At 51.0% G+C, this 13240-nt stretch overlaps 1 protein-coding gene across 1 annotated transcript in view; it reads right to left on the bottom strand.

Annotated features, from left to right (window-relative positions):
* Nucleotides 1-13240, bottom strand: part of DNAJB6 (DnaJ heat shock protein family (Hsp40) member B6) — a 45234-nt gene that overhangs the window by 10815 nt on the left and 21179 nt on the right. The window contains exons 6-8 of the mRNA XM_019659109.1: nt 13047-13178; nt 11036-11177; nt 10438-10508 (exon numbers count right to left, since the gene is read on the bottom strand). Of these exons, the coding sequence (XP_019514654.1) occupies nt 10438-10508; nt 11036-11177; nt 13047-13178 (345 nt within the window). The remainder of the gene's footprint in view (nt 1-10437; nt 10509-11035; nt 11178-13046; nt 13179-13240) is intronic.

Here is a 13240-nt window from a genome sequence, read left to right as displayed (position 1 = left end):
CGCTGAAGCCCACAGCCCCAGGTGGCAGCCTGCACTGCGGACAGTGAGTAACCCCGACCCGTACTGCCCACCGCCTGCCATGGCTTCTGAGAACGCGAAGCAACAGGTGTGTCAGGAGACGCTGTGCCTCAAGACAGTCGGGCAGAGGAGGGAGCCCAAAACCGCCCTGCCGAGCACTGCCCGCACGTCTGTCACACACGGCCTGCGTCCCTCAGGTCTCCTGGCCCCGGCTCCCCGACGTGCTCACCCTGGCACACAGGCCTGTAAGGGTCCCGAGTGACTGAGTCGAAGTTCAGAGCCACGCCCAGCAGACAGCCCTCAGGCCTCCTCACAGCGAGTGGCTCTGCCTTCAGGGCACAGCACAGGTCTGTCCCACAAAGGGCGGGGATGTCACTGGAATGCCTGCTCCCTGCCCACTGTCCACTCACGCCCATGGGGACGGAGGCGGGGACATGAGATCACTAGCCCTGCCGTCTGCCGGCCGGGACTTGGCCCACAGCCCTGCACAGTGGGCAGGCCTCCCCACTGCCAGGCCTCTGAGGGCACGGCAGTCTGGGCAGAAAACACCAAGACACACCAGAAACTCCCAAACATCTCCCTGCTCCACCCTGTATCCTTGTATCTCAAGGTGACCCCACCTGCCGTCCGTCTGACGTTGGTCCTCTTGCCTCCACGTGCCCCACGTGCCCCTGGGACCCGAAGGCCAAAGGCGTCCGCTGCGTGGAGCTGAGGGTTCCTACTTCGGTTGGAGGGCTGACCTGCCCTGCGGGCTGGGCACCACTGGGCCACCCGCCGGTTATAGACAATCACGCCCTCCTGAGCGTCACATACGCAGCCCTGCAGGCGTGGTGCTGTGGTCCAAGCTCGGAGAATGTGGCCCTCCGCCGACCTGCCTGTCGTGTTCTGTGGCTCCTGCACCCCTGCCAACCCCGGCATCCTGGAAAGCACTGCAGGTTAAACCCAGCCTGTGCTTCACCTGCAAACCCATAGTGGCCGCAAGTCCTGCAGGGCCCAGCAGGACAGGGTGATGGGGCAGAGGCAGCCTGTCCCTTTGAGGGCACAGCGTCCTCTAGGGAGCCGGGGCCCCGAGTCTGCACGAGTCTCTCCCCAGTATTGGTTGATGAGCCGTGACAGTTCACGGCCTAAGACACTGCTCTCCCTAGGCAGCCCCGTTATGGAACTAAGCTCTGGCTCCCTAGTTCCTCACCTGGACCCAAGTGTCTGGACGTCAACGTGAGGGTCCCCCAGAGAGAGAGATGACACGAGCTGCTGTGCCCTAGAAAGTGCACCTGGCCAAAAAGACCCTTCCTTCATGTGAGTGGCCATGGGCTCCGCTTACTTTGAAAACAAAAGGCCTGCCAGCGCCCACTTTAGGCAACGGGCACCAAACAGCTGCATTCCTGCTTCCCTTCCAGCCCCCGAGGGGGCACCTACCTGTCACCCCAGCACCTGCTCCACACCTGGTTCGCCCGCCGTTAATGGTGCTTGGTGCCGAGTGGTCCAACAATGCGGAGTGGGTGCCAAGAAGCTGGTTCGCAGCAGACGGCACTGCCCCACCGTGACAGTACACTCCACCAAGGGTCACAGGCTTGACCTCCTGGGGATCTGAGGGCGCCTGTGGACTGTTGCCCGCAGCCCCCGCTCCCCTGCGCCCTGAACACGCTGGGCGCTCTAGAGCCCGAGGGAGCCTTCACACCTCCGAGGTCACCTTCCTCACCCTCTAAACGAGAACAAAATCCAACTACCAGGTTTGGTGCAACGACATATGCATAGCTGTGTGAAAAAACGGAGTTCCCATTATGAGAAGACACGCTAATGTCGTCACAGTGACCTGACATGGCTCCTTTAAAAGTGAAGGCCCCTCTCACATGCCAGTAGGCCAAGGATGGGGACAAGGGCGTCCCCAGGTGTGCTGGGCCACTTCCTCAAAAGGTACATCCTGCTCGTTTCTGCACAAACTGCAAAAAGAGGCAGCAGAAAAGATGCCCATGAAAGCCACGGGAGGACAGCCATCTCAGAACACGGACCGAGTAACTAAAAAGTCAAGTTTCCTGACAGATGTGTCACAACCAATCGTGCTATAAACCACACGTTCAAGTCCCTGAGAAAGCAACTTCAAGGGCTGCCACCTCATGGTCACCAAACAGGCGCTTCTGAGAGGACCCAGTCCCACGTGACCAAAAGAGAGATACCTGTACCTCGACTTTACAGCAAGTTAGACGTTATCAGCCTTAACTCCCTAGGGACAGAATGCAGCACGCACTATGGAAGCCAGCGTCTGGACAGCACCCGGACAGTGGACCTGCCTCACGCACCATTTCCAAAAGATTATTTCGTGCCCTGATGGGCATCTCACCTGACCCCAAATCTTAATACCTGAAGTCCTAGGTCTGGGACCTCTACCTGCTGGTTGTGACAGCACGCAAATCTACCCTTCTCATGGCAACAAGCACTGGTAATTCAACGCCCCTGGGACAGCGACCCACAGAGAGAAAGGGGCCACAGCAGCTCCAGTTGCTACAGGCCGGAAGGGAAAGGCAGTGAGGAGCACGAGGAGAAACTGCTTGTCAATGGCTCCGTAAGAAATTTAAACTTGATAACCCAACCCAAATGTGTTTTCAACTTTAGGAATCATCTCTAATTTGCTCCTTGACAAAGGTTCTTCTGGGAAGGACAAAAACACCACGGCCCATTTTCCACCACTGAACAAGAACTGTGACAACCAGCCGCGTTACAGGTGTCAACGCGCTCACCGCATTAGGAATGAGAACCTTCCGCAGGCAGCATTCCAGAGGCAGCGGGCTGACCGGGGCTCTCAAAGCCCACTCCTCCGCGGCCTGCAGCCCTCGGCGCCGCCTGAGAACTCGAGTCCACCACTGACTCGTCCATGCACGGACAACGACCTCACAAATATGCGTACACAGCGCCTCCAGGTAGAACCTGAAACTCTGCGGGATGAAACCACAGTGATCCTGGCCACGCCTGTCATCCCCACACCCTACACTGTACTTTCTGAAGGCCAGCCACGTTTCTAACTTCTTTCCACAGACTTTCCAAACCTCCCATGCTGTTCCATGGATTACTAACCTGTTCCACTGCTACAGAAAATTACCATCAATTAAAAGTGAAGTTTGAGTTCAGCCATTTGCATTATGGAAGGGCAATACATGTGAGAAAAATAAGTCACGTCTAGTCCTACAACCCACACAGAATTTACTGTTTTAGTTCATTTCTACTAGCCTTTTCCTGTGCATGAAAGAACTAGTAAACATAAAATAGCTCAAGTTTACATTGCTTCTAACAGTCAAGCATCCCTCACTTGGAGGACTAACTATACCAGAAAACGCGCTGCCCTGTAGCACCAAGTTAAATCAAACTTAAAAACAAACACACGATGTGCCCGTCCCCAGCCAGCAGCTGAAGTCACCAAGAAGCTATGACAGGAATGTCCCTGCCCACAGCTGGTGTGTGGCCCTCGGTCAAAAGCCTCGGCTGTTTCCTCAAATGGAGTCCAAATGCAGCCTTGGGGTCTGGCTGATAACATACAAATGAAAGCAAACTTCCGCAGATAAAAGTCACTTTTCCCAAATATGTACATTCCAAGAGGCCTTGGCTGTGGATGCTTTCCGTTTTGGGGAGGATAACCCCATACTTACTCAAACCATGAATGCCACCGGCACGACCTATTACTCAAACGTCCAAAAATGCATCACTGGCCCTTCAGAGAACGCGTTCAGACTGAGGGCCAGATGTGCACCAGGCCCTGCACACCATGTGTGATGCGCTCGTCCTCATGGGGCCCAGTGGACACACACAGAGGTCAGTGGGTGGACCTCCGGCTCCACACACACAACACACACGGGCTGGAGGACCCATGGCCGGGGACCCAGCGGTGCAGCAAAGCCAGCATGCGGCTGGCGGCACGGAAGAGATGCAGACAGGACCTGGGAAAGCGTGGCACAGCTCAGACCACGACATGGCTCGAGTGGAGCAGACAGGAGGCAGATGATGTGGGCACAACACAATTCCCAAAGCGTCACAAACCAAGGGGGGACGGTGCGACCCGCTACCAGATGGTCACACCGCGTGGTGACGTGAGGACGACAGATGCCAGCACTGCCACAACTGTCTTCAATGCCTGCCAACTAAGAGATGTCAGGAGTAGTTCTCAAAACTATAGGAGGCGGCGAAAGCTCATAGTGGTGAATTACGCGAAGGGGAAGCCAAATCAAATGGTGGCCAGGCTCTGAGGTGCAGGGGGCAGGGCAGGGGGAACACGGGTCAGGATGAAGGTCAAGGACAGAAGACACCCACCCCTCTGAGCCCCTGCACCTCCAGTGACGTAGCAGCAAACTCCACGCTGCGGACCCTGAGGACACAGTCTCCAGAGGTCAAAGACGCGGAGCCCCGCCGGGTGGGCCTCCCCTCCAGCACTGCGCTTAGGAAAGCAAAAACGAGCATTTCTGCTAAAAGCAGAGGGCAGGACCCCTTGGCCTGTCCTGAGGCACCTGCACGCAGACCTTCAGGGTGGCCCCCACCTGCGAACACCTGGGCCTCAACGGGCCAACGGCCGGCCTGTCAACTCCATCAGATGTCCGTCTGTGGGGTAGGCCGCGCGGCTGGTAGGCGAGTCGCTTGGCAGCTTCACATGCAGCTCATTAGCCCTCCTGGGTGCCTCATGAAGCAGACACGAGTCAGGCACGGGCCCCACGGGAAATACACGCAGCCTGGCGTCCCGGGGTGACAGCAGCTTATCCTTAAAGTGGGTGTCACAAACCTACCAACAGGAAGGACTGTGGTGCTAAAAGTCAGCAGTGCCTGGAGCACGGGGTTATGGGCTGATATCCCACCGCTGTCACATGGGGGGTGGGGATTCAGGACAACTGTTAACATGGAACTCCAGGAACCTTCTCATCCATGCATCGTTCCTGTCTGAAAAAGACCCTGGCGCTGGGATCATCTGAGGTCCCTCAGCCTCAGGGGACGGCGCTCAGCCTCCCTCCCCATGAAGCTCACGTACCAGGCAACGTTTAATGCTGCCACACAGGCTGCCCTACCCAAGAGCTGCTGACAACTCGTGGGAGAAGTCTGCCAGTTCACACCTCCTCCCTCAGAGACTCGGGTCTCTTCCCCAGGCAACCCCGGGGCCACATGTCCTACTGGGCTGCACCGGGGCCCAGAGCAGCCTTGGCTTCACTAAGAGCAAGGACGAGCAAAAGGGGTGCTGCAGGGGGCTAAGGGGGACCAACTTTAGCCCTCTCGCCCCTAGTTGCAGACAACACAAGCTCAAATACAGTTTTTGGCAACATGACAAACCTGACCAAGTGCCCCAAACAACACAGGGCACCTCGGCCCCATCGACAAGCTGCCTGCTCCGCGTGCCCAGCCCAGCGTTAACAGGACCGTGTCCGAACTCAGCACGACTGTCAGGATGCATGAGAGGCAGCGTAATACACGGCTGAAGCATATCTTGAAAGCACTTAAAACGGAATGGCATGCTAACTTTCGCAGGGTCACAAAGCCATAAAATCTGTTTTTCTAAAGACACATAGTTGAATCCACATAAAAATTTCATGACAAGTGATTCTCTAGTTTCTTTCCCAAGTTCTTTAGTCTTCTTTGAAATGCTAACATCTGTTAAACATATATGTATTTTAAACCCCTTTAGGCTAAGCAAGGCCTGTGCCAAGGAACTCTGGTGATGCCGTGATCTCACTGGCACCATGAGACCCAGTAACGCTGTTACCCCAGGCATCACTGTAGCCAGTCCTCCCTCAACACATCGTCGCCTTGTCCACAGCTGCAGTAGTGACGACTACTCACCTAACATCCCCATGAAAACCTCGTTAAAATTTAAAGCAAAACTAGATGACATTAATTTTTAAAGTCAAAGGAAACTATGAGCGTACGTTAAAGCTTTTGTACCTGACACTGCTAATATACACACTACACGGACGTGGCTGCTTCCAAGCACAAAGACGACCCCCCAAAATGCTGCTCACAAAGCTTCGTACTTAATCGCGTTTCCAACACAGCTAAGCCACACCTCCTGTGTGTGTAGCTTCACACCTCAGGGAAGGTGAAGCAGATCTTTCTCTGGCGTGTTAAGGAGTGAGGTCTTCTTTCCCTTTCTTTAAAACTCAGTCCTTAACAAATTTACTAACTGTGGGAGAACCCTGATGAGCTGCCTCCAAACAAAATCCGAAACAGGCAAATGATTAAGAATTAAGTCACATTTCGGTGGGGAAAGGACAAAAGAACTATCCATATGGGACACTAAGTTACTGTATACCTCTCAAAAACTCTAGATGGTTTAAAACTTTAAACTTTTTAACAGTAATCAGATAGTGGCAGGAATTTTTAGCCAAGACAGGAAAGACCTGGCAGAATGAAAGCTCATAGACATGACGAGGTTAGAGCCTGCTGCAGTTCCTGAACCCTCCGTTCCAAACCACCGAGCTTTTACAGGCAGTGTTTTGAATGAAAATGGAAATAAAGAAATACAACTGACTTAGACATCAACAAAAATGAAGAATGTTGTATAAAGCAAACTCAAAAGTAATTTTAAAAACTCAATTTGTGAAAAGAGGCTGCAAGTCTGAAGCACAGCAGACAAGGAGAACCAGAGGGAACAAGAACAGAGCCCGATACTGGCGAGTAAAGAGGCCTGCAGGCTATTGCCAGCTGCCGTTTCCAGGGGGACTAAGTGAAGCAGGTAAGTACCGGCCCATGTCCTCTTAGAACGAGTGCACGAGCGTGACGGCCTGAGCACAGACTGACCGAACCCCCCGGCTCTCAATAGAAGGGACTCCTTCAGTTGAAAAGAGCTCACCAAACTGATAAGAGAAAACCTTCACAAACCAGCCATAACTGAAAACTTTAAAGCTATCAGTCATGACACAACGTGCCAAGCCAGAGACGATACAGGCAACCTGAGTCTAACCTCGGGGAGGCACAGGCATGGACGGCTTCCCAGGGTCCAGCCAGCCCTCCTCACACAACCGAAGTCCTGGGTAAAGCTTGAGCCAGAGGCCCAGCACCACCGTTGGGCTTTTCCACAGGAATCAGCAGGAAGAAGCCAAGAGCAAAATCCCACAGTGTAAACTATTGCATCAGCCTCCTGGTTTCCGCTGTCTTTTACCCATGCCTTGAATACCTTTCAGCATCAGGACACAGCCACGGGAGGGCAGCGGCAGGAGATAGGGTGGGGAGAATGGCCTAGAAAAGGCCAGTGTGTAGCCCACTGCAGTGCTGAGACTCTGAGACACAACAGAAACATTTACTGTTCGGTAGTGCAAGCAGACGTCACTGACCCAGCCGCCGGGAGCCCTCCTGGCAGATACTTGGGGACTGGAGACCACGCTCTGCAGGTGAACAAGCCAGCATCCCGGGCATGGCAGAGAGGCGCTACCCGGAACCTGGTTTACACAGCCAGCACTGTGGAGCGCTGCACGTGCCAGAGCCCCCACAGCAGGAACAAACCCCTGCCCTTGTGGGGCCTGCAGTCCTAGCGGGTCTGACGCCAAACCAGGTCCTTCCGTTTTCGGAAGGCTGGATGGAAGGACACAAGTCAAGTTGTCCACAAATCACGTAACTCACCAGCTCGAAAGCTCAGTCAGCTCCTTCTAAGTAGTTCCATAAAATCAACCGACAGGCTGCAAGAGAGCAGGGAGAAAACAGCAAGGGACAGGCCTTGTGCTGCCCGGCTCCACTCCTCTCAGTGGCAACGCTCCCAAGCCCAGGCTAGCGCCACTCACTGGGAGGTCCGTGCGCCTGACTGCCGTGAGGACCTGCCATTGGCCCTCCCTGGGCCTTTTCAAACAGCAGAGTGGATAGAACAGCAGAACGACGCCCCCTCAAGACTCTGCCTTGCAAGGAGGAGAGGGACAGCACACCCGACGACAGACAGCACATGGCAGAGGGGTGGGGCCCAGACCCACAGGACTACACACCCACCGTCTGGGGCAAGCGGTTTCCTTTCAAAGGTGTTCAAAGCTTCAGAAAGGTCTTCAACTCACAGACAGTACAGGGACGAACAAATGACCGAAACCTATCGTGTAGATTAAATGCTATTTTCCCAACTCGCTCCTTCCATGAGCAACGCCACCAACTCCGGGAACAGCAGCCTAACTGTTCCGAGCTGCTTTCCCTGCACACTGGACACAATGCTCCAGCAAGTAGCTTGGCTTTCAGAACTCAAGGCACAAGGTCTGACAGCAAACAGAAAGTTCTCTACCCTGTTAAAAACTTAACGGAATTAACACTCCTATCAACACACATGCAGAACAAAGGCCATTTTCTCAAATGGGATGGTCCCCTCCAAAAAATTTCACCCGAGTCCTTAGGTGTCAAACATCTTTACCTGTAACATCAATTTGAGTAAACCGTTTACAGCTGGAGTTGCACTGAACACAAAGTCTCGACCACCCAAGTGTGTTCACGAGTGTCTAAAGCCACGGTTGTTATTCTAGGGCAGGGGTCAGCAAACTGCGGCTCGCGAGCCACATGTGGCTGTTTGGGTACACTCCGTCTCAAAAGTTTGCCGACCCCTGGAAGAGCCAATCCTGTCCCTCACAATTTAAAAATTATTCGAGAGGCATAAATATATTTTTACATAATCACCATTATGTGAATAATATCCTTTAAAAATTTTATAAATGAAACTATGATAATTTTCAATTCTACTTCAGAGCCTGCAGCTTGTGAGCCGCAGTTTGCTGACCCCTGGCGTGGCGGCTCTTCTGTCTCAAAAGTTTGCCGACCCCTGGTCTAGTGAAATGCTTCCTGGGAAAATACCGATTAGGGCATGGGCCAGGCTACCTGGTGCCCCTAGGGGACCACAAGCCTATCAAATGGTCCATCCCACCCACTGATGAAAACACAAAACTCTTAAAACGTTCCAGGCATTTACGTGAGCTTCTTACGTAACAGACACCAACTGTCCTGTAGCATAAAGGAAAGGAGGCTTTCTGGTACTAACATTTTAATCTGCGAAATAGATTTCACTTTTTCCAGGGTGTGAAGGGCCTACGTACCCCCTTATCCAAAGGCACTATGAGCTAAGACAAAACATTTAGGCAGCTCTTCCTTAGTTCAACTGTCTTTGAATACTTAAATCTTATGATACTTTTATAGCTCCTATGAGAACTTTTAAAAATACCTGTTACTTGTTTTCAACAGTAAGGCATTAGGTTCTTTAAAGACCAGGGTGCCATGCTCTTCCACATGCTTTCCAAGGAACGAGGCCACATTAACGCTCTGTCTGGGGACTGTCCTCGGGACCTCCCCTTCTTCCAACAGTTCTCACGCTGTTTATTTCCAAAGCAAACCTGAGCGGGGGAGTTTAAATACAGTCAACGTCCTGTCTAATGTTCCTCTGGCTGGAATCCTAGTTTTCAGAGGTGACGGTGAGACTTTACAGACTGAAAAACAAAAGAAACGCTTTTATTTTGGCCCACATCTCTATCACTCCATGACGTTACTGTGCAGCCTTTAAACGAGCTGGGATCGAACAGAAGCTAGAAAACTAGAACATACTGTGAAGAACAAAACCTGTCTAAGTTGTCTCTGCCCTCCCGGAGAAACGTTAGGGTTCCATGTTAAAATCTCCAAGAGCCGCGCATCATTATTTAACATCAACAGAAGGATCTTCACACACAGAGGAAAACACACACATGATCAAGTTCAGATGCACCTCTGGGAACACGGCACAGTCAGGGAGCGACAGGGAGACCAGGCACAGAATCACACGGACACAAGAAGGCTACAGATCCCACTCAGGGAAGAATGCACCAAACACATTCGCATTTATTTTTTTTTTTTAAGCAAATGACAAAAGACCCAGTTTACCAACTTTACTTTTTAAACCTAAGCTTAACATTACATATTTAAACAATTGTCAAAACTTACTACGTTGCCAGCATTCATGCACAACTAGAAAACATCCTCAATTTATATTAAATCAGAAATGTATTACCATTAATGCATTTATATCTTTCATTACTAAAACTGAAAAAAACTGAAATTATTTCGGTGGCGAGTCGTCTGGCAATGCTAACTTCACAGCAGGCTGACACCACGTGGCTCACGTTTCAGACAATGGGAAGCAGGTCCGTGCTGGTGTTAGTGTATGGAAATCACGGTCACCTTGGATTACGGTTAGTAAAAAAGCAAAGTGCATACAGAGATTTACAACAATTTTAAAGACAAAAAATGGTCCTATCATGTGGTCCCAACAATAAATCAAACATCTATGACAACAGGGCTCCGACGAGCTGGGTATAAATACTTTAGATCAGGTATGTTATACTGAAAGTCGAGTTCGTCTGAAATCTTCAAAAACGGTTCCTGTTAGTCCTCATAGGGTGTTACAGTAACACCTCTGTTACGCGCCTGCGTTGAGTTACTTGTTATCCAAGCGAAGCAGCTGCTCCTTACCATTTATCGTTAAGGACTTTAACTGGCCGTCTTCTTCAACTTCCACTCTTTCTTGACCATTCTCGATAATTCTGAAGGGTAAAATGCATTTTAGAACTTGTTTTTGAAGTAAATGCATGTGTAAATGTATATGCATATTTCAAAGGATGTAATTGCCATAGACACACATGGGCCACTGATTTTGAGGCTGAAAAACATAGTTGATGGCAACCTACTGACAATAAACCTTTTTTCAAATGGATTTATTCTGACATATGTCTTGTCCCAAGTATTCTACAGATGAACCGGAAATACACGCACATGCTGTGATCAAAATGGTCCGGGTTTTACTGTGGCCGGTTTTCCATGTACCATTCTAACGGTACCAGCAAAACTTATTATTCGTTATTGCAGTGTTGTGTATTAAAAATGCCTCTAAATAAACATTACTTCTAGTATTTAACATTAAGCAAAGATTTAAAAAGAAAAGCTCTAATTTGGAGATTGAGGAGCAGGCTCCCAGGGTCAGGTGCGCACACCCCGTCCACGTCACCCTGGGGGTGAGGGCCCCAATAACAGTGATGGCTCACGGCACCATGAAACACGGGCCCCACTGTACCTCTTTGTGGTGATTTTTCTGCCGTTGACCATCTTCGTGGACGTTGATATTGATTTGAAGTTGCCCATCCCGCCACCACCAAACGCCGTGGAGGAGAATGAAGTGAGGCCCCCGTGATCCAGTGACCCGAAGGAAGTGAACCCTGTGGGAGAAGGGGACAATGAGATCAGACTCGTAGGTCCAGGACTCAGTGCACAACTCCGAGGCAGACATCTCATGTCAGCCATGTGGCCCACGAAGACAGAAATGGGCCCAACCATGGAGGCGACACCAAGGCAGCTATGGCAGAGCTGTGGGGCAGAGGCAAGACCCTGAGCCCAGGGAGCAGAGGGACAGCCGTCTGTGCTTTGCAGTCACCTTCCGTCTCCCCTTACACTGAGCTCACTGGATCTCACTGGCATGTCACCCTATTTATAGGTGATGAACCTGGCACCATGCACCATGGCGAGACTGGGCGGGCACCGTGCTTCTTTCTCTCATGGGAACAGTGACTTCACCACCACAGGATGGCAAGCCCAGCCTGCTGATCCCCCTCCCCGTCCTCGCAGCGTGACCACAGGGGATAAAAATCTGAGTTATTAAGAACCTCCAGTAACTACCTGAAAAAGTAGGGATCTACAGTTCACGGACACCACTCTCAGCTCCATGGTAGTCACACCACGGACATTCCAAACCTGATTTCTACAAGTCACACGAACGTAAACAAACTCTGACAACGAGGCTGTCAGGTAAAGTCCTTGTGCACTTTAAAACTAAACCCCACACTCCCTTAGGCATGACTCCATCATCTAGCTCTTCTATTGTCTAGAGCTAGTGACATCCAACACAAACGGAATGGGAGCAAATGTCATTCTAAACGTTCTCATGGCCCCACTAAAAAATGAAAAGCAACTGGCAAAACTATTTGAACAATACGTTTCATTTAGTCCACAATACCCACAATATTGCCACATGCAGGACAGAAACTTTCTCATCGGTGACAGTGCCTTGCAGTGTGTGTGTCACAGCTGCACGTCTCCGTGCGGCCCGGCCACATGGAGCTGCGGTCCCCATACGGGACAGCACAGGTCCAGAGCGAGCCCGGAGCCACGTGACACTTCACAAGGCTCCTCAGGGTGAGGGAGGCCTGTGTCCCCACATGCACACCTCATGCAAGCCACACACTTCTTAAATGAAGTGCTATTTTCTTGGTATTTTTAACCAGCTGTCTTTTACTCCCCCTTAAACTCTAGCATATTACCTTTAGCATAACACGTGGTATCTAAGGAGAGGCTTTGTGGGAGAAAACTACATCTAAAATTGTGTTTACTGAAATCCAATCAAAAGAATCATTTTTCTAGACGTTATGAGCACCCCATTTGAAGGGGGGAACACAGGACAGCCTGTAGAACAAAGCACTGCCGCCAATTCTCACCATGGAACGTCTAAAATAAAAATGAGAAGCAGGGAAAACAAGCTGCAACGGAAGACTAATTCTTCGGGTAAACGCACAACTCTGTCGTGCCACGTGCACACCCCAGCAGTTGGCACAGTGCCTCAGCACAGACCACGGCCCACTACGCACGTGCTGGGCATTCACCACCGATCACACCTCCCTCATGGGCGCAGCCTGGCCCTGGTAACAGAACGTGGCTGTATTACAGCCCCACCTTCTGCATTCATCAACTTGGACTCTCTTAGACGACACAGCCTCCATGTGTGTTTTAAGTGCCAAGGAGGCTGGATAAAACAGGATTTAGTAAGATTGTCTAAGTGGGTGACTTTGCAGTTATTTACCGAAAACCACATTCCTCCGTTTAACTAGGAACTTTTCTGTTTAATAGAGTAAAAACGGCTTTTAAAGTATACTGTCCTTGAGAAGGTTAGAAAAAATGCGGTAGGACAAATTTGTCAACAGAGAAAATACTGGCACATCTAACAAGGCTGTTGCACCAGGAGGAGGACATGCACCCAGGCTGCCCCAACTGCACTGCTGTTCGGATCCCCAAGAATAAATCAAAGGACTTGATACCTGCATCAAAAGAAGGAAACCCTCCTCCAAACGTCGGGAACCCACTGAAGGTAGAGAAGAACGACCCTGTGCCTCGGTTCCTGCTCCCACGGGGTCCCCTCCGGTTCCCAAAGAAGTTGTCAAATGGGTCTTCTAAAAACAAACAGATGCATTTTGTAAAATCTTTATTCAACTTTATTTTTTCATGGGAGAGC

Source organism: Hipposideros armiger, unplaced genomic scaffold (assembly GCF_001890085.2).
Source record: "Hipposideros armiger isolate ML-2016 unplaced genomic scaffold, ASM189008v1 scaffold_295, whole genome shotgun sequence".
NCBI lineage: Eukaryota > Metazoa > Chordata > Mammalia > Chiroptera > Hipposideridae > Hipposideros > Hipposideros armiger.
This window is presented reverse-complemented; position numbering and strand designations above follow the sequence as displayed.